Source organism: Oryx dammah, unplaced genomic scaffold (assembly GCF_014754425.2).
Source record: "Oryx dammah isolate SB20612 unplaced genomic scaffold, SCBI_Odam_1.1 HiC_scaffold_21, whole genome shotgun sequence".
NCBI classification, from domain to species: Eukaryota; Metazoa; Chordata; class Mammalia; order Artiodactyla; family Bovidae; genus Oryx; species Oryx dammah.
In genome coordinates, this window is record NW_024070205.1 from 24,887,329 (window position 1) to 24,909,630 (window position 22,302).

General features: G+C 39.8%; 1 protein-coding gene across 4 annotated transcripts in view; it reads right to left on the reverse strand.

Moving 5' to 3' along the window:
- RABGAP1L (RAB GTPase activating protein 1 like) overlaps window positions 1-22,302 on the reverse strand; it is a 722,977-nt gene that overhangs the window by 147,381 nt on the left and 553,294 nt on the right. For 2 of the 4 annotated variants that reach the window (XM_040263944.1, XM_040263947.1), the window contains exon 19: window positions 3,903-4,031. In XM_040263944.1, coding sequence (XP_040119878.1) covers window positions 3,903-4,031 — 129 coding nt within the window. Of the gene's footprint in view, window positions 1-3,902; window positions 4,032-12,338; window positions 13,761-22,302 lie in introns of those variants that run through there. The other 2 variants (XM_040263948.1, XM_040263952.1) reach the window with 2 other exon arrangements.

Here is a 22,302-nt window from a genome sequence, read left to right on the forward strand (position 1 = left end):
AAAAAAACATCAGAGTGCTTCATACATTATACGCATAAATATCACTTCAGGTATATATGTGTATGTATGAATGTTTAAGGTCTTGATATAAAGGCTATTTCAAAATGCAGGTGTTGGTTAACAATCTTGATCTACCTTCTAGTCCCAGCACAAACCCTGAATACTGTATTATTTATGCCTTCCTTCTTTCAACTCAACCTCACATCCACCTCACAATCATGTTATAAATTAAGATGGTGTTCTGGCTCAGTGGTAGTAATCTGCCTGCTAAGGCAGGAGCTATGGGTTTGATCCCTAATCTGGGAAGACCCATTGGAGAAGGAAATGGTTACCCACTTCAATATTCTTGCCTGGAAAACCCCTTGGACAGAGAAGCCTGGTGGGCTACAGTCCATGGAATGGAAAGAGTCACATACGACAGTGACTGACCAACCAACAACCAAACAACCCTGCGGGTACTGTATCTAAGAAAAAGTACTCTCCTTAGGAAACACAAAAAACTAACAAAATACACAAAACAAAATAACAACCCTATTATTACTTTTTAAAGAATTCTTATCTATCTGTTCATGTGCAAATAAATCACTGTGGTTGCACACAGCACTTTCATCCCAGGAACAATCCATTCAGGTCATATTTTGAACTTGTTTCCTGACATTTTATGTTTCAGTGTCTCTCAGATCTCATGTTTCCGGCTTGACAACTGTTAGTTACCGCCATCCTCTGAGAAGCTTCAAAATTATACTGGGCAAAAGCCTTTCCCTGTTACATTTCATATTTTAAAATCACTTTCCTGGGTTTTTTGTTTTCAGTGATTTCCCCATCATTCTAGATTTCCCTTGAAAACATTTACCTGCACCTCTTAACACTCTACTCTCTTATTCTTAGACATGAATGTTTTATTTTAATAGGTCCCTACAGCATTGCCCCAGGTTATAGTACTTCCTTCCGACAGCTCGGAACAATCAACTGAATGAAGCCTGTCTTTCAAACCTACCACCCACAAAATTCAGTCACCATGGCCACTGGAGTGTATTTTCAACATTTACAGACAAACGTGGCTTCCGCTTAGTCATCTGATCTTAGTCAAAGAAAACAGTCATCAAGGGTTTAAAAGTCTGCATTTCAGGATGAAGACTTTAGAGGTCTATCTTTCTTAATACCTTTGGAAAATGATCTCTTTGAATACAGAGTTCATTTGAAAGACAATATAATCTTTTTCTCCTGAGTTACTTACATTCAACATTGAGTTGTTATTTTTGAACAGTTAGAATTTAGTTTAAAATAACTTAAAATTCAAACCCAAGTCTAATGACACACACACACACACACACACACACACACACACACAAATGTGTTACAGTGGGCATTGTGCTAAAGGGAAGTCTATGTCAAAGCACATTTTCAGTCATGAGCCTAATAAGCCAATGGCTATTCTATCTTATAATTGCTTCATCCCAAATCTGTGGAATCATTTTGGCTCCTTTTTTCCTCTCACACCCATGTTTGGTACATCATGAAGTCCTGTCGGTTCTCCTTCAGAATATGTCCAGGTTCCAACCACTTCCACTCTGTGTCTCTCCCCATTATGATCACCCTGGTCAGTCTATCATCATTTCTTACCAGGATTACTGCAAACCCACATCTGATCTCCCTACTTCTACTCTTACCTTCCTCTTGTCTGTTTTCAACACAGTAGGCACTGTGATCCTCCAAAACCTCACACAGATCTTATTACTCTTCCACTCAAAATTCTGTAAGGGCTCCTCACTTCATACAAAGCAAAGCCTACGCCCTTACAATGAATGGCCTTATGAGCTCTCTAACTTCCTCTCCTATTGCCCTTGTTTTCATTCATTTCTTTGCAGCTCTACACTGGTCTTCTTGCTGTTCCTCAACTTTACTTGGCATGAGCCAGCCTTGGGGATTTTGAATTAGCTGTTGCCTCTGCTGCAGTGCTCCTCCCCTAGACATCTCCATGACTAACTCATCTCTTTACCTTCAGTGAGATCTACTCTATCTAACAACTGTAATGCTTTTTCTCCCCATCAACCCAATCTTGCTTATTTTGCCCTACTTTTTCTCTTTTCATAGCTATTTATCACCTTCTGACATATTAAGTATATTCTTTATTATGTTCATTGGTTACTGCTGTCTATTTCCTTCTGCAAGAATGTAAAGTCTACAAGACCTGGGATCTTTGTTCAGAAAACAAATTTATATTTTTGTCCTGGTTAGGTTAAGAAGATTTCCTAGAATATGCCAAAGGTACAAGAACTTACATCAGTAAATTGGTTCCAGATTTTTTTTTGAATGTACTATCTTGGTACTACCCCAGTGGTTAAGAATCGTTCTTCTAGTGCAGGGGATGATGTGGGTTCAATCCCTGGTCAGGGAACTAAGACCCCACAAGCTGCAGGGCAATTAAGCCCAGGCACTGCAAGTGGAGAGCCTGCATCGCAACAAAGAGCCAGCCCAGCCCAAAAAACAAATATAGATTTAAAAAACCTTTCTTGTAAAGGTGAGATAGCACTTTTTGTGTGCTATCTCACCTTGCTATCACAATTCTCTAGATAGGGATTTCTATTTCAAGTTATTTATAAAATGTGTTTAGTTTTACTAGACATGTGATAAGGAACAATATAGCCACATATATCTGTCAGGCGTGGGATGGAAATGGGCAGATCAAGACAGAGCTTTCCAAGTCCCTTAGAGAAAGGAAAGCACAGCCTAAGCAGGGTCTTTTCTTTTCTTTAACTCATAATCAAATTTATTTAGCTTAGTTTTGTCAAACTCACAATCGAGCTTATTTAACTTAGTTCTGTAAAGGAAGAGAAACAAATTGGTAATATGATGGACTCTGATGAATTACTGGATTAATTATAAATATAAAAGAAGCCCCCAAATTAATTAAAGTTATTATAAAACTTGATTGTATAATTTTTCTATATTAGGAAATTATTAACTTTCTGGCTATGATCATCAACAAACACCTCTAAAACTTATTTGATTCTTTCACCTAGTTTTTTTAAGTACTATTTTTGCCCCCACATCAAAAAATAACAACTGGATTAAATAATTCACATCGAACAACAAAACAGAACAAAAAACAGAGAGAAATTAGGTAGCAAACCAAAAACCCATGGACAACATCTACCATCAGAGAGGCCACTAAGCATAGCCATAAATTTCAAAATATAAGTAGGTAGGAACAAACACCACCACTGTAAGTCCTGTATACTGTACATTCATTATCTGTGTAGCAGCAGGAAGCAGAAGAAAGCAATGGGACATCCAACAGGAAACTCCTCAATAGACACAGGCATTCACTGGAAAGCATTACACTCCAAATCAAGAACATCCACTGAAAATGAGAATGACTTTACCCAACTTAAAATCCAGTTAGGAGTTAGGCACAAAAAGCCCATGGATAGACCTGATGGAGCTGGAGCCACGTAACCCCTTTTGACTTCAGAAACTAATTCACCTAGAAATCCTCCTCTGACAGATTCCCAACCCAACAGGAAATTGGTGGGAAGGGTGCGTTTCTTGCTTGGCCCTAAATAATCTTAAAATAGATGGCAAAATCTAAATACTAAGTCTGCTGCTGTGGGAACCACTATCAGAGCAGGTTCCTCTAGAGGCCCACTTGTAAGATCAATGTTTGTCTTCCTCTTGTGACAATCCGAACCAGCCAAGGTTCACTCTAAGTCCTACTAGAAGATACAGCCACTATAGGTACAGACCACCTTCACAAAAAATGTCTGAGAGAGACTAGGTCAGATACCACGTCGCCTTCAACACAGTCAGAATCCAGCAACAAACAGAAGGGTTTACATAATTTGCCATGTCACTCTGCATTCAGGTTCCACCTTTATTATCTATAAATTCATAAATCATACCTTAATGTTGCAAGCCTGCTCCATTAGCCTTCTTGCATTTTCCTCTGCCCTGTATCTCTTTGGAAGCTGGACTCTGAAGAACTTTAAGGCGCCTTCAAAATCAGCCTGCAGAAGATCTTCCTTTGAGGTCTACAAAACAATCACCAAGAATCGTCCATTACATTTTAACCCACATTCATAACAAATACATTGCAAAAGGAATTTCTATTTTCCTGAATGTAACTTTTATTGGCCAAGATCTAGGTGAGGTCCAAAAATTTTTAGGAAGAGATTTTTAACCGCTTTAGTATAAGCTGAAATAAGTCACCATAAATCCTAGAAGTGACACTGGAATTAATTAACAAGCTAACATATTTAATTTATATAACCTCTAGATTAGAATGATGGATCCTAGCAAAGCTAACCACATTATGGCTCTGGGCAAAGAAAAATGCCAGAAAAAGAAAAAAGTGTGAACTCTGGGACACATCTGTGATTTTAACTTGGTGGGCATTTTAAGGATTTTTTTTTCCAAGCTGGAAAGACACAGACAGTACAATTAAAGCACAGAAGAGTTACATAACAAACACCTAAGAGGATGACTTTTCAATTAATGACAATAGCAGCTCAAATGAAGAAAATAAGAAACTGTTCCATATCTTAAAGACTTAAAAAATTAAGTAAATGAAGCAAACCACTTAACTACTGAACTTCTTACGAAAGCTACTTTTGTAAAATTTACTTAAGAAATAACAACTACTTATATGCATGCACAGAAAATATGTGCATGAACAGAAAAAAGACTGAAAGGAAACAAAAGCAAATGTTTCTCTAAAGAATGAGGTTATAGTTTTCTTCTTCTTCTTTATATTTTGCTGTATTTCTTGTGGGAAAGATCATATAAGAAGAAAGGCAATAAATGTTTTAAATAAACAACTACATGTAATCACTGGCAAATACTGGGCACAAATTATGAGACTGAGGCATACTGGGTACACTGAAATAGGCCAAGTCAAAAAGAAATTAGGTGTTAAGAGTCAGCACTTAATTGTCAAAATGGTAGAAAGAAAATGATTAAAACAAAAAAATATGGTAGCTAGAAATCAAAGAACTACATGCAAGTTCAAATTTTACTTTATTTAAATTCAAATGTAAAACTGATTAACAACTACATTGAAAGACTAAAAGAAAGGAAGTCAGAGGAATTCTGATCATAATGAGTTGTCATCACCACCACCCTGGTCTAAGCCATTGTTATTTCTCAGCTGAGTCATTCAGTAACTTCCCGACTGGTCTCCCTCTTTCTCCCTCTCCTTACAGCAGCTAGATACTTTTTTGGATCACGCTGCTCTTCTGTGTAAAGCTCTCCAATGGTCCCTACTGTGCTCAGAATAAAATCCAAAATCACTACCATTACTTGCAAGACCCTTTATGATCTGGGGCCCTGCCTTTCCCTTCAACATTATGTTGAATTGCATCTCTCTTCTTGGTCTCAAGCTCCAAGAACACTAGCCTTCTTTCTGGTTTGTTTGGGTTTTTTTTTTGTACACACTGAGTTCATTCCTAACTGAAGGCTACTACCTGTTATCTCTGTCTGGAATATTCTTCTCCCTCATCTTCATTATGGTAATGACTTTTTGTGATTTAGATTTTAGCACAAATATAAGATTTGAATTAGACCTTTTCTGAGTATTTAAATTCTTCCTCCTAGCCCATCAAGTCATTCTTTATCTAGTCGTTTTCCAGTTTTTCATTTGCTTTCATCCTAAGGAAAGGGGACTTATCTGTCTTGTTCTTTACTGTATTCACAGTGATAAGACTAATGCCTAGATTATAGGAGGTACTCAACTAAAATTTACTGAATAACTGAATGAATCCTCCTTTCATCTCTCTTTCACTCTACATATATAATTTTTTCTCCCCTTCACTTCTCTTTTAAGTAGAAATGTAAAATAAAATATTAATTCATACAGCAGGCATTTTCACAGGGGACTAGGTTGGCCCAAGTCTAGATTCATAAACTAGTAATCAGAAAATAGAGCCAGGCTAACAGTGCCAAGGGAAAAAAAAAGCTTCAGTACACCTCAGACTTATTTCCTCCCTCACAGATACTGAAAGATGGTGGCAATAAGTAGTGGAGAGAATATTTAGCAGGATAAAGTGCTATCAACTCACCTTAACTGGGCAAGGCAGTTACTGGAAACAAATTCAGCCCAGAAGTGGGCCTCTTCAACTGAAATATCAACTGCTGAATTATTGAGAAAGCACTCACCTACCAGTTATACCAGACATACCACATCCTATTTCACCTGTAACACTGGTTCTGATGATTATCTCTTTGGTAATTGTCGGGAAAATTCAAGACAGGCTGCTTATAGAGTTTGTAGGGATACAGGACTGGTAGCTTTCTTCATCATTCAAAACCTCTAAGCGCACCTTTTCTGTTGTCAGTGCAACTAACCTCTAGTTACCTACAAACAGATGACCCAAAATGGTGTGGAACAGTCTATCGCCTGCAGGCAGCATGGTTACCTAATTTTCTAATACTGCCCAAGGCCTAGTTTCAAGTCCAGCTTCTGAGGTCATACAAAAGAAGAAAGATACAGCCCAACTCAGATGAAGTCTCTGGAAACCAGAATTCAGAGTACTCTGTGACTGCCCTTTTCAAGACACCACTGGTTTTAGTGAAGCTCCAGATTGCCTGAAAGTGTGAGTTGCTCATTTGAGTCTGACTCTTTGCAACCCCGTGGATGATAGGTCGCCAGGCTATTACCATGGGATTCTCCAGGCAAGATACTGGAGAAGATACTGGTAGCCATTCCCTTCTCCAGGGGATTTTCCTGACCCAGGGATTGAACCTATGCCTCCCGCATTGTAGGCAGATTCTTTACCATCTGAGCCACCAGGGAAGCTTACTTGAAGCATACCCACTATTAAAAAGTCAAAAGATTATCAGATGCAAATTAGAAAGGAGATGCAGGACTTATTTTGAAGGACAAATTGATTTTTATATTTTTGGGGGTAATCAGAAGTATTTTCATGACCCAGATAATCACGATGGTGTGATCACTCATAAAGAGCCAGTCATCCTGGAATGTGAAGTCAACTGGGCCTTAGAAAGCATCACTACGAACAAAGCTAGTGGAGGTGATGGAATCCCAGTTTGAGCTATTTCAAATCCTGAAAGATGATGCTATGAATATGCTGCACTCAATACGCCAGCAAATTTGGAAAACTCAGCAGTGGCCACAGGACTGGAAAAGGTCAGTTTTCATTCCAGTCCCAAAGAAAGGCAATGCCAAAGAATGCTTACACTATTGCACAGTTGCACTCATCTCACACGCTAGTAAAGTAATGCTCAAAATTCTCCAACAGGCTTCAGCAATACGTGAACCGTGAACTTTCACATGTTCAAGCTGGTTTTAGAAAAAGCAGAGGAACCAGAGATCAAATTGCCAACATATGCTGAATCATCAAAAAAAGCAAGAGAGTTCCAGAAAAACATCTATTTCTGCTTTATTGACTATGCCAAAGCCTTTGACTGTGTGGATCACAAGAAACTGTGGAAAATTCTGAAAAGAGATGGAATACCAGACCACCTGACCTGCCTCTTGAGAAATCTATATGCAGGTCAGGAAGCAACAGTTAGAAGTGGACATGGAACAACAGACTGGTTCCAAATAGGAAAAGGAGTATGCCAAGGCTGTATATTGTCACCCTGCTTATTTAACTTCTATGCAGAGTACATCATGAGAAACGCTGGGCTGGAAGAAGCACAAGCTGGAATCAAGATTGCCGGGAGAAATATCAATCACCTCAGATATGCAGATGACACCACCCTTATGGCAGAAAGTGAAGAGGAGCTAAAGAGCCTCTTGATGAAAGCGAAAGAGGAGAGTGAAACAGTTGGCTTAAAGCTCAACATTCAGAAAACTAAGATCATGGCATCCAGTCCCATCACTTCATGGCAAATGGATGAGGCAACAGTGGCAACAGTGGCTGCCTTTATTTTTGGGGGCTCCAAAATCACTGCAGATGGTGACTGCAGCCATGAAATTAAAAGACGCTTACTCCTTGGAAGGAAAGTTATGACCAACCTAGATAGAATATTCAAAAGCAGAGACATTACTTTGACAACAAAGGTCCGTCTAGTCAAGGCTATGGTTTTTCCTGTGGTCATGCACGGATGTGAGAGTTGGACTGTGAAGAAAGCCGAGAGCCGAAGAATTGATGCTTTTGAACTGTGGTGTTGGAGAAGAATTGAGAGTCCCTTGGACTGCAAGGAGATCCAACCAGTCCATTCTAAAGGAGATCGGTCCTGGGTGTTCATTGGAGGGACTGATGCTAAAGCTGAAGCTCCAGTACTTTGGCCACCTGATGCGAAGAGTTGACTCTTTGGAAAAGACCCTGATGCTGGGAGGGATTGGGAGCAGGAGGAGAAGGGGACGACAGAGGAAGAGATGACTGGATGGCATCACTGACTCAATGGACATGAGTTTGAGTGAACTCCAGGAGTTGGTGATGGATAGGGAGGCCTGGCATGCTGTGACTCATGGGGTCGCAAAGGAGACGAACATGACTGAGTGACTGAACTGAACTGATCAGAAGTATACATGGGCTTCAGCCCATGGGGTCGTAAAGAGTTGGACACTACCGAGTGAACAACAACAAAAAAATCTTTATCTGTTTATCTTTGCTTGTTTATCTGGCTTTTCTGGGTCTCAGCTGTGGCATGCAGCATCTTCAATCTTCACTGTGGCATGTGGCATCTTTAGCTGTGGCATAGGAGACCCTGACCACCCGGGTCCCCTGAATTGGAATCATGGAGTCTCAGCCACTGGACCACCAGTGAAGTCCCAACATGGCAACTTTTATACTTGAGTCTTTAACTTCTTTTAAGAGTTACTGAGTTGGCCAAAAGGATTGTTTGGGTTTACGGAAAAACCTGAATGAATCTTTTGACCAATCCAATATAGTCTCTCTTCAATGAGTAATCAATCCTTGCAGCAGTCAACAACAGAGGTAAAAATGGGAGAAAAACTTTCTCATCTGCTTTTTCATTCTTTCCTTAAAATTAATGTTTTAAGAAAGTTTACAAATTAAAAAAAAAAAACAAAACTAGGATACAGTTTGACAACATTAGAAATCTGATCAAAATTAAACCTTAAATGGCTACTGGAGGGACAGTGGGAGCATTTGGCTATAGATGTATGTCAATCCTTGGCCTGAGAGTCCTCCAGTTTCACCATGCACTGGGCCCAGAGTACCAGTACTGAAACTATAGCCAACATTGACATGTTATATAATGATCTGATAATAATTTCCCATGTCATATAAAAGAAGAAAGAAAAAATTGAGGAGGACAGGAAGATTTTGAACATGAGTAAAAGCTTCTCTCCTCTTTCTCCAAATTTCACACACTTATAGAGGAGTATGAACTCTGGCTATGTGCCACTGTTAATGCCATTTTGGGAGTGTTTTTCCCACTGAAAAATTCAGTGCAAGAGTATCACATTTTCAAGTGATTAAAAAAACAAGAAAGAGAGAAGAAGGCAGGGTGGGTGGTAATGAACAGTTCTAACATTTGAGTGTTAGCTCCAGATGCTTTTATTCCAAACCTCTCGCTGTTCTCCAAAGACAAATCTTTTCTTTAAAGGCCTCTATTAGCAGCAAAATCTAGATTTGATTATTTTAGAGGATTATTTGCAGAAAAAAATGTTGGCACAGTTCTCTTTCTCACCTTCACTATATTCACCACAAATGGCTTTTTCTTCCTTTAGGCATAGAGTCTATCAGGATTTCCATTCCATTGAGCAAAGTTTTTGGAGGTCTGAAAATCATTTGGAAGAGTGGGCTTTAGAAGAGGACATTACTTAGCTGGTATCTAGGATACCTGTATCCCTTGCTTTGGTATTTTAATTTCACCAAAGAAACGTATGCTTGGTGGGTCTGCACACAGAATCTATGTCTTGTGGTAATATCTAAAGTGGAACACTGGTTCTTGATTTATTAAAGGGAAATTATTCTTTACTAAGTGTACCTTTGAAGGACCATAAGCAAAAATTCCAAATGTGCTTGGTGTTCCTGTAGTTTGATGGTCCCTCTGTGCCTCAGGGAACAAAATATAAGGCTCACAGTTCAAATCCACAACACTGTCTTGGTAAATCTTGGTTTAATTTGATCTGTTTCATTAAGAAAAATAACTGGCCTCATATGAAAAAAATACTACTTGGATCTTAAATGCAAAACAGGGATTTGCATGTGGTTAGCCCCTACATAGTCATATTGAAAACATGACTGAAAACCTAAACTTCAGTTACTTCCCTCACTGGTAATGGAAAGATTACAACATTGCACGTGGCAGGATTCCTCTTAGGACCACCCTGGGCAGATTAACCATTGATCCCATATCATTAGGCAGTCCAATAACACAAGGCTGAACAACTGGACATCCCCCTGGTACACACTAAACTTTGAGCCATAACTCATTGGATAGCTGATCCCAATTCACAGCCATATTGCTCATTAAAAGGCAGGTGATGTGATTTCTCAGAATGTAGAGTACCCTAATTCTATCAACAATCTTTTAAGCTGTGTAACAAAGTCAGAGATTTCCAAATGGCCCTACAGATAACTCAGCATACACTTTTCACATAGACTGCAAGTGGCTCTATGACCTGTAATGTTCGAGCCCAGAACAACCTGAGGGCTGTACCTACTTGGGTACCTAATTTGGCAACCGAGCCAACTTTGTACAGTTGCAACATATAGATATCTATAAGCCCCCCACAGATCTGAACCTTGTGAAGATTATAGCTTTTACTGTTGACAATCATTCTACACTACAGGCAGTTTAAAGTCTTCCCTGATGCAGATGTAGGTATGAGAGATATTTCTTGTTATTGATTTTATGTTTCCCCTCAAAATGCTAAAAATGTAAATGCCAAAGAAAGGCAGTACCAGATCACTGTAAAGTTATCAGTGGAAGCCTGTGAGACACAAAGTTAAGCAGTCTGTAAGAATATAGAAATGCATTAGATAAAAAATTGATTCCTTAAAGAGAAGCAGATCATTTGTTGAAATATATTTTAGCACTTTTCAGTGTCAAAGCTCCTAAAATGCTTTTTATTTCACTGTTAAAAAAAAAAAAAACCTCCTTTTTAATAGAATCATGATTCTTCAGTTTTCTCCTTTATTAAGAAAAAAAGTGTGACTCAGGGAAACAAAATTCAAGTGAGCACTGATGACCTCACCTGGGCATTGAAACATATATTTTGAGCTCTTCTTTCTTAAATTACAAAGGAACTGTATTTCTCAAAAAATACCATCCCCTTCCCTATAACTGTATGCTGGTCACTGCATCCAACTTCACCTTGCAGTGATAAATAGACTTTTTTCAGGGTGAGAAACCTGTTATGTGCACAGCTACCTAACATGCCTGTTATGATGATATAGGAGAGATCCTATTTATTTGTAAATAGGTACATTAAGACTGAGTTAATACTTATAAAGATAAGTATAAACAAAGATGAACTATACTAGAGGGAGATATGTGAGAGAGAGAGTTAAATTCAGTCAGGTCAATCTTGTACTTCTGAAAAGACTCAAACATGAGAGGACCAAATGAAGGAACAGTCTAGAATGGTATTAAACTCCATTGTATAAAATAGACAAAGAGAAATTATTCTTGCCCAATTACCAATTCTTGCCCAAATAATGGTATAGGACTACTGTAGACCAATTATATTATAGAACAGTTGCTAGGTATAGTTCTCAAACTGCTAAAAGAAACCCTGCACCAGTGATTGTGGGTATTTAATTTTAACCCTTGATAGGAAGTGAGGAAGAGTGATTTTTTTCTCTTCTTCAGGAAATTAAATTTTTTTTAAAAAGCAAATCAGACTTCCCAGACTCAGCACAGACCCAACAGCCCTAAGCTGTTTCCAGATAAACAGTTCAAACATTCCAGGAGAGAAATCTGTAATTTCCTAATCAATGATTTTTAGGGAATAAAATTTTCCTACTAAAACAATCAAACTGGACATCAAATAGAGAGGTTAGAAAGCAAACCACACATAGTCTAGATAAGTCACAATAATATCTGTTGTAAAATTTAACCCTTTGGAGACATAAATAACAGAATGCCTCCACCAAGCACTTGGGTATCCTGCTTTATTGCTGAGCCTGGCCAGCCATAAGACCTTTTTCTTTTTTGTTGCCAGAGAGATAATGCCACTGATGTGGGCTCAGAGAGGAGAGCCATATCTCCTCCAGTCAATTAAGGAGTGGCGTGGACCAGGCTCGGACAGAGCCCCAGGGCAGTGGCCACTCTGCACTTCCTTCCCGGTAAAGTGGGGAAGGAAATAGGAGACCACAAGCCTCTTCCGGGGATACAAGGAATTCTCACAGAGGATGGCAGATTCTCTACAAATGAAGTTCAATGAAAAATAGTCTCACCGCCAGAAGCCGAGGCACAAACAGACGATGCCCCATCCCCAGAAGTTCCAGCACTCGACACGCATACTCATTCACCAGCTTGCTCCTCTCGTCGTGCATGTCCTGGGACTTTTTGACGGGAGCTGTGAGCTTAGCAGCTGGGGCTGGGCAGGGCACCCCTTCTTCCATGAGCAGTAAGTAGGTATCCAGAATGAGAAAGCGGGATCTCTTATCCACAATTTTGAGAACTGCGGTGGGAGGGGAGCCAGGCTTCGGTCTCCCCGGGAGCACGCACAAGCCAGTCTGTGATGGGAATTGCCAGCTAACGTCTCCACGAGAAAAACATTTTGGCTAAATTATCCACTGTGAGAGAGCCCCAGAGAAGACTGGAAATGAAATCAAATGCTGATCTAAATTAAAAACAACAACAACAACAAAAAAAAACAAAAAAAATATGGCAAAAGCAATCAAACGCAAGAAAATGGCCAAGAGTGATGCAGGAGAGTTCACATACATGTGTAAAAATGGACAAGATGCTTAGAAGGGTCTAGCATGAGAGCGTGTGTGAGTGTGTGCTGTGCATATGTGTGTGTGAGACGGTGTGTGTGTGAGAGAGAGAAAGAAGAGACAGCAGCAGCGGTAGCCAGGAAGCCAGGGCAGTTGTGAAGCTGCAAGGAGAAAAGGATGAGCTCATTGCAATCCTTGGTTCGTGACAAGCAGCGCTGCTGTTGCTGCTGCTGCTGCCTCTCGCTGTGAATCAGTAATGAAGGGGTAGGGAATGAAGGGGAGGGAAGAGAGGAGGTAGGTGAATGAGCATGCAGACTGTGTCTCGGGGGAGAATGCTGTAATAGGAAGCCAATGGCGAGCCGTTGGGCAGATGCACTTCCCCTCCCAGTCCACCTTCAATCAGTGTTAGGCTGACAGCTTATGCTGTTGAATCCTAAACCCACAGATAGATGAACTAGCTTCTCCCAACATGTGATGCTCACAGAAAAATCAGACAGCTTGCCGGCTAAAAGACTGACCTTTACTCACTCCTGCTTTCTAATAACGATGGATACCAGTCTGATTTTATATCACATATTTAAAGTGGGAGGCTCCAATCCTCGTTAGACCACTGAAATTTCTAACAGAAGAGAGGCTTAGGGGAAGATGACAAAGTATGGACAGAAGAGCAAGGACCGAGGAGCTAAGAAACGACACACCCTCAAGTTGAAGTGTTTATGCAGTAATGACTTTTTGCAGTGCTAGGATATGCAAAAGTAACACGGCATTCTGGGAAGGCTAGCTGCAACTAAAAGGAATATTTTTTAAAAATTCTGTTTATTTTTTATTGAGGTATGGTTGATGTAAAATATAAGTTTCAGGCGTACAACACAGTGAAAATGAAGATTTTTATAACTATACAATATGATAAAGCATAAAAACCTACAACATTATAATAAAAGAATACCTTTAAGGAACTATTAAAGTTGAGATTCTCAAAGTAGAAATAACCTTCCTAACCTAAAGACTTTGATAAACACTCAGTTAATAGTTCTAAACATTGTTTTGATATCTTCTGGTCTAGTCCTGCCTTGTAATAAGATAACTGAGAGTTATCCATAGTTTAAAATTTTACAATCTTAGTATTGCAGTTTTACATTAATTTCCTTGGTGTGAACGATCAGTTGTCACAAAATCAAGGTAAAAGGACAAGATCCCCACTCAGTGTAGTTTCTTAACTTTATCCTAACAATTAACTAACACATACCCAGAATCTTGGTGCTAAATCTCTGGAGTTGGTCATGAATACCAGACCAGCTTCTCCATAAAAAACTGTAGCATGGTACAAAGTAATGGGGCTAGGAAAGCCAGAGCAAGTTCCTTCTCAGTCTTAGTTTCTTAATCTGACAAATAAGAGTTACAGATCTCATTTATTGACATAAATTACGATCATCTCTGTGATAGTGATTACTAAATTACATTAATTACAGAACTGAAGATTAAGGGAAATGTTGCCTTCTTTAACAGAATATTGTTTGGTTTCTTTTACCAAAACTTCAGGAGAACATTATTTTGGTTAAACATTTAAAGTATTAATTAACAAAATATCTTAAATAAGATATGTATATATTGCTGTCAAGTCTTCTATTTCTTCCAAAAATTATTTCTCAAAAAATATACAGATTATAATGTAAAATTATCAAAGCCATTAGAAAAAAATATATATATATATATATTTCATATCGCTAAGGATTTGGAGAAAATGTCTGATAGGTTACCCAGGATGGCAGCTGGTTCAGCCAGAAGTGGAAAGAAGGAAGAGGTTCTGGGCTTCTCATATCCCTAACTACCCCCAACCAACGTTTTTCCAGTAGTCACGTATGGATGTGAGAGTTGGACTGTGAAGAAGGCTGAGCGCCAAAGAATTGATGCTTTTGAACTGTGGTGTTGGAGAAGACTCTTGAGAGTCCCTTGGACTGCAAGGAGATCCAACCAGTCCATTCTGAAGGAGATCAGCCCTGGCATTTCTTTGGAAGGAATGATACTAAAGCTGAAACTCCAGTACTTTGGCCACCTCATGCGAAGAGTTGACTCATTGGAAAAGACTCTGATGCTGGGAGGGATTGGGGACAGGAGGAGAAGGGGACGATCGAGGATGAGATGGCTGGATGGCATCACTCGATGGACGTGAGTCTGGGTGAACTCCGGGAGTTGGTGATGGACAGGGAGGCCTAGCGTGCTGCAATTCATGGGGTTGCAAAGAATCGGACACGACTGAGCGACTGAACTGAACTGAAAACAAACACCACCCCCCCACACACACACACATAAGAAACAGCTGCATTTTTACCTTCTTTACATAGTGGAGTTCTGCATGAGCTTTTGTTTGAAAAGACTGTGTTACTGTGTGAACAGCACTGCCTTGGTAGCTTCACACTTAAGAGCAAGGGGATATTTTGACTTGAACAAGAAGGAAGAATTCAGTGACTCCTTAACTTAAAGGATTTTTTTTTTTAATTATCGACTTTTTTTTTTTTTAAGGATAAGGGAGTTGCTCCCATGTATGTAACTTGTCTCAAAGAACACTAGCAGAAGCATTATTTTAAATTTTTATAAACCAGAAACAAAAAATGTATTGTCCAAAAGAACTCTGGTAAAAAAGAAGTAAAAAAGTAATCAAAAGACTTTGGAACTCTAGGGTTTGGCTCTGATGCACACAAAAGAAGTTAAAATTATATGTACTAAATATTAAGTGTGATAATTAAAATATGATATTTTAATGAGCAAACCAGGTTACACTTCAAACACATAGGTACATTTAACAAGATGCTGTGTAAAAGGCACTACAAACAGGTGGTAATATGTTTCAGTTTTCCCAGTCTCTCCATCATTCTTCCCCTAATGTACCTATTATTCTTGAAGAGAGAAAAGGCACAATCAGCCTGGGGCTCTGGGTGACTCCTGCTGGGATGGCATAAGTATTTATAGCGGGTCAGGTCTTGGGTCCAGGGCACACCTCCTCCAATCAGGCTAAGGAACTAGGGTCACACTGGGGCCCTACTGAAGGCACAGGGGATTAGAGGAAGGAGCAGGAGGACATGGGGGCAGGTCTAGCTGACTCCTCCTACCAGCCCCTGAAGCAAGATCCTGAGCCAGAAGGTGCAGAACTGCCAACAGTGGTGGGTGGAGAAGGTAGAGCTGCTGACAGCCTGGTCGGAACTAGGTCCTAGGGCTTCATTCCCCGGACAGGCCAGTAGAGAGTGAGGCTGAAGATGAGGAGGGAGCGACAGCACCAAGTGACCACAACACTGCCATGGACCCAGAACATGGCAAAGTTGGCGGAAAGGGCAAAGGCGGTGATTTCAAATGCCGGGTGGCCCACCAAGCCTGGCAGGTGTCTGCTGTCTGCCAATGACCTCACTGTTTTCAGGTTGGTTTCCCCTTAAGAATAGGCTGTTGATCAGTATCAGGTAAAGTATCACTTGGTAAAAAGAAAGAATGTAACTAGTGATTTCTGAAGCCCTAGAAGAGTGAGTAATCTCAGTGACCATTTCCCCTTATGCCTCCCCAACTCCCCAAGTAAATTATTTATCACTCATCAGATTTAGCAATAAATACAGTAAACTTTTGAAAGACAAATTTTTGAGTTATATAGTAGGCCAAAAATGAAACTAATGATAGAAAAGAAACTCTTCTGCATTAACCAGTTAATAATACATGATTTCTCATATTTCCTTACACTAGGAGATTTTTTAGAAAATTCTGTAAAGTTCAACAGCAAACTGAAGATAATATGGGAAATGTGGACGAGTCATCCTATGAGGCAGAGTGAGAGAGAGGTAAAGAGGGCCAGGCAGTGGTCCCAAAGCCATCGTCTAAAGAACAGCAGCCTCATGCTGGAGCGCTGGAAGCAGGTGCATGGTGGTGCCGTCCTAATTAGAGCTCTGGGCTTGAGTGCGCTTCCTGAGCCACTCCACTGACTGTGGCCATGTGCAGGACATAAATAGATTTCCATTGTAAAATGAAAAGCATACTTGACTTAATTTATGGAACTGTAATTAAGAACGCTGAGTGCATAGTTACTTCAAGGGTTCAGTTCAGTCGCTCAGTCATGTCCGACTCTTTGCGACCCCATGAATTGCAGCACGCTAGGCCTCCCTGTCAATCACCAACTCCCGGAGTTCACTCAGACTCACGTCCATCAAGTCAGTGATGCCATCCAGCCATCTCATCCTCGATCGTCCCCTTCTCCTCCTGTCCCCAGTCCCTCCCAGCATCAGAGTCTTTTCCAATGAGTCAACTCTTCGCATGAGGCGGCCAAAGTACTGGAGTTTCAGCTTTAGTATCATTCCTTCCAAAGAAGTCCCAGGGCTGATCTCCTTCAGAATGGACTGGTTGGATCTCCTTGCAGTCCAAGGGACTCTCAAGAGTCTTCTCCAACACCACAGTTCAAAAGCATCAATTCTTTGGCGCTCAGCCTTCTTCACAGTCTAACTCTCACATCCACACATGACCACTGGAAAAACCATAGCCTTGACTAGACAGACCTTTGTTGGCAAAGTAATGTCTCTGCTTTTAGGTTACAAAGGTGAAAAAAAGAAAACACTTCCCAATCTGCAGGAGCTTCAAATCAGGGAGGCATTCAAACACAAAGGTAAAGCAGGGTGTGGACACTGTTAGAGGAGGAGGAACACACTGTGTGTTGTGATCTAGTCATGTCTCCATTGTCTGCAACAGATGCAGACAGAAGTGGGTTTAGACTAGTGGGATTGGCCTGGATCCAAATATAAGAGTAATGAGAATTAAACAGATCTCTAAGAGCAAAGCAGGGCATTGCTTACAAATATCATCCTTTAGTCACATTTACTAACTGAATGACACGAGTGAGGTACTTAACACTCTCTGGGCCTCTGTGAAAAGGTAGTATCACCTACCTAGTCAAGTCACTCTGAAAATTTAATAAGCTGATGTATAGAAAGGAATTATCTCCTAGTGCCTAACACAGGATGGGCACCAGATAACCCTAGAATTTCTTTCATTCTTTCTAGAAAGTCAAGAAAAGAGGAGAGCAAGTGTAAAATGCATCGTCTTCATCTGGGTTAGAGTCTAGAAAGACAAAAGGCTCTGGATGTTTTAACAGAGGGTTACCCAAATACCGATAAAAGATGCTCCTGTAAGACCAACTGCCTCTTTAGTTGAGATTTAGATGGCGAATAATAAGTAGTGAAAGGATCCATGCTCTTCTCAACGAGGACAGGTAAAACTTCAAAAACTCAATTCTCTATTTCTTTTTTGTCTTCTAGACTATTTTTAAAAAGCTGAGGCCTCAACAGTTTGGCAAGTCCCTAAGATCCAACAAGAATGGATACTACCCACTCCAGTATTCTTGCCTGGAGAATTCCATGGACAGAGGAGCCTGGCGGTCTATAGTCCATGGGGTTGGGAAGAGGTGGACACGACTGAGTGACTAACGCTTTCACATTTGTTTTTTTTTAAGATCCAACAAAAATAAATAAATAATATCGAGTAGTATGGTATCTTGGAACTGTAAAAAACCTACAACTCACTCTGCCATTCAATTCTTGGTTCTGCTTAGCACTGTTCCTCATGCTTCTGGAGGCAGAAAGAACATCAGAGGCTGCCTCTGTCTTTATGGATTATTCAGGCTACTTGAAGAAAAGGCTAAAATGAAATGTAATGAGACCAAGTATACAACTTGGATCACAGGGACATGAGTCTCTTTATCTTGTAGCTGGGACTCATACACTGAGGAATTAAGAGTTCAAAATAAGAAAATACATAATTAGCTAATATCATGGCTGGTATGGGTACTTCAGCTTACAAGATTATTGGAACTCAAAGAAGAAAAAAGATCCTTGTAAAATATTACAGACTTACCTAGTTTTCTAGGAATGTTTAGATTCTTGTGACACTTTAAGCATAGCTATCTTAAAGGAGTTTTTTTGTTTTGTTTTACTTTTTTAGAAGAGAGAACTTTTCCCCACCAAAAGCAATTCAATAACATTCTGAATAGTCATGGCAGTATTACTATTACCTTGTTACCTACTCTTGTGATCAGATTTAAGAGTAATCATAATTTATTAATGCAAGAACTTCTACAGTCTCTTTGGGAGTTGGTCATTTTGCTCTGTTTCCTTATCTTTGTTGGCAGTTAGCTCAAAAGACTGCCTATTTGTATTACTGGACCTTTGTATTTGTTTAAAAAGGACTACTTATGGTAAGTGAGAAACCTGAAGTTTCCAGGCACTCAGCTGGATCATGTATTTTATAATAATACAGGATACAGGATTTTTTTCCATGCGATGTTAGTGAAAATATCTAAACACAGTCAGTTTCCTTTTCTTCAAGCTAATTATCCTTGTTGATAACTGGGTCTCCTATGAGCTGGTTTCTGGACCATTCTAGACTGTTCATAGTCCTACCTCCTGCTCCAAGGAGATGATTTTGTTGGACAGTGTATCTCAATAAAGTATTGCCCACACTAATATACTTGATAACTCTAGAATCATGAAATGATGATTTTATGATTAACAGAATCATAAAATAATGCAATATTTTTAGACCCTAGAAACATCAAAGTCTAACACACACGTCCGTCCTACTGATGAAAAGACTGAGGTGACAGGTAAGTGACTTGCTCACAATCATAAAACATACCCGAAGGCGAGCCAGGAAGCCGGAGCCCCACTGCACTGCAGAGAACCTAGCATTTCCTGCTCTGTAACTTGCTCTCTTTTGGTAATGAAGCCCATAAAAAAAAAACACCTCTCAGAAGGAAGACTGTGCTCCACCATTTTAATGGAACTGGTCTGAAGCCTGGTCCTGCCATCTGACATGAATGAACCTAAGAGACTTAAATCTGAGTTGAGAAGGGGCTTCCAAAAGTCCGCCTTGATAATAGACACTTCTAAACACACACACTTGTGATAATAAAGCACATCTGCCTTCTAGTTTTGAACTGAGAAGCACTCTCTTCTTCAATCATACGGAGAAGCTACACCCTTGGCCGCTAGGCCATAGTGTCTACATAAAAGCAGCTTTTTTGAAGCAATGTTAGTGATGAGCTTGAAAATGGAAGCTAACTTGGTTCATTCATTCCCTCCTCTGGACAGTTTGTGTGAGGCTCATCTTTATTTTCAAACTGAAGCAGAAGGCATAAATGGTAGCACAGGTCTGTTTTTTTTAAATTAATTAATTAATAGGTTGGTACAAACGTAATTGTGTTTTGGGACCATGAATTTTAAGTCATTATAATAACTAGGCTCAAACACATCTTTATTAATCAAAATAGGTACCACTACAATCAACGCATTTTTGTCAACAAGAAATGTGTGGTTATTCCTGTAGTGTAAAAACACATCCTTTGGGATTCCGTGAACTCTTGGAAAGCTTCTTCTGCCTCCTGCTGGTTCTGAAAGCTTTTCCCTGTGAAGTTGTCAATATGCTTGAGTCAGCAAGAGGTCAGGTGAATATGGTGGATGAGGCAAAACTTCCTAGCTCAATCTGTTTATCTTTTGATAAACCAACCTCGTGTTGGTTGTGTGATATGCACTCAGGCGTTGTCATGGAGAAGAACTGGGCCCTTTCTGTTGACCAATGCCAGCTGCAGACATTGTAGTGTTCAGTGCATCTCATTGATTTGCTGAGCATACTTCTCAGATGTAATGGTTTCGCCAGGATTCAGAAAGCTGAAGCAGATCAGATGGGCAGCAGACCACCAAACAGAGACCATGACCATTTTTTGGTACAAGTTTGGCTTTAGGAAGTGCTTTGGAGCTTCTTCTTGGTTCAACCACTGAGTTGGTCATCACTAGTTGTCGTATACAATCCACTTTTTGTCACACCTCTCAGTCTCATTGAGAAATGGTTCACTGTTGTTGAACTACGATTTTTTTGATTTGTGGTCAGCTCATAAGGCAACCACTTATCAAACTTTATCACCTTTTTAATTTGCTTCAAGGGCTGAATGACAGCAGAATGGTTGATGCTGAGTTCATTGGCAACTTCTGGTGTATTAATAGTTGTAAGAGGATTAGCTTCGATGATTGCTCTCAGTTAATCATTGTCAACTTCTGATGGCCGGCTACTCTGCTCCTCATCTTCAAGGCTCTTGTCTCCTTTGCAAAACTTCTTAAAGCACCACTGCACATCCACTCGTTAGCAGTTTCTGGGCCAAATACATTGTTGATATTGTGAGTTGTCTCCACTGTTTTATGACCCATTTTGAACTCAAATAAGAAAATCGCTCAAATTTGCTTTTAAGTCTAATATCATCTCTATAGTCTAAAATAAATACAAAACCCACAGCAAGTAATAAGTCATTAGCAAAAAAACATAAAGTGACAAATGCGCATTAAAATGATGTATAACATAACCACATCTAGTTAAGAATGTACTTCAATATCAAATGGCAAATTTCAACAATGTAAAAGCCATGATTACTTTTGCATCAACCTAATGATTTACTTCTGGGTGCACTAGGTATTCGTTTCTGGCGCAGGTTTTCTCTAGTTGTGGTGAATGGTGGCAACTCTCTAGTTGCAGTGCGTGCACTTCTCACTGCAGTGGCTTCTCCTGTTGCAGAGCACTGACTCTATGAGTGCGAGCCTCAGTAGTTGCCTCCTGTGGGCTCAGCAGTTGCGGCTCATGGACTTAGTTTCTCACGGTATGTGGGATCTTCCCAGACCAGGGATGCAATATGTGTCCCCTGCATCGGCAGGCAAGTTCTTAACCACTGGATCACCAGGGAAACCCCAAAGGTCTGTTTTTTAATTTTAAATAGAGATTAAAATGATGACATATTGAATCTAGACTGTTCCTTGATGATCTCAAGCTAGACCGGCATTTTACTTTTTTTCTGTGTTTTGTCATTGTTGTTGAAAATAATGAGGTACTATATTCATCTTGATAAGTTGTGAATTGCCTCTTCCTCCTGCTCATGGTCCATCTCCAGTTTCTATTAAATTTTCTATCTCTGGAATCTTTGTGTTACATAGAATGGTAGGTGTAGTTTAACAGCTGTCACTGTGAAAAATAATATTTTCAGTGGAGGAGTTATATGGGTCAGCTCATGTATTAGCAAGTGAATTTGTTTCCACAAAATGAATATGTCAAGATAAGGACATTCAATTTTTTTTTGGAACAGCTAAGTCCATGTTCTGAAATCAAGATGCTAATAGACTATGCTAGTTCCCTCTTCCCTGCTTCCCACTCATGACTTCGAATGGATTCAGCAGAATTTCAAAAGTAGCAAGCTGGTGAGAGTGGAGGTGATTTTTTCCTTTACTTTCACTGAAGGTGACTGGCTTTCTCTCCACCTCCCTTGCGCGTTCAGCCCTGTATACACTGAGTGTTGCCACAAGCTGTCTTGCAGGATGACTTGCAAGCTGTCTTGCAGCTTAAAAAAGAAGTGACTTGCTCAAGACCATGTAGCTACTAAATGGCACCTGCAACTATAATTTACACATCTGATATATAA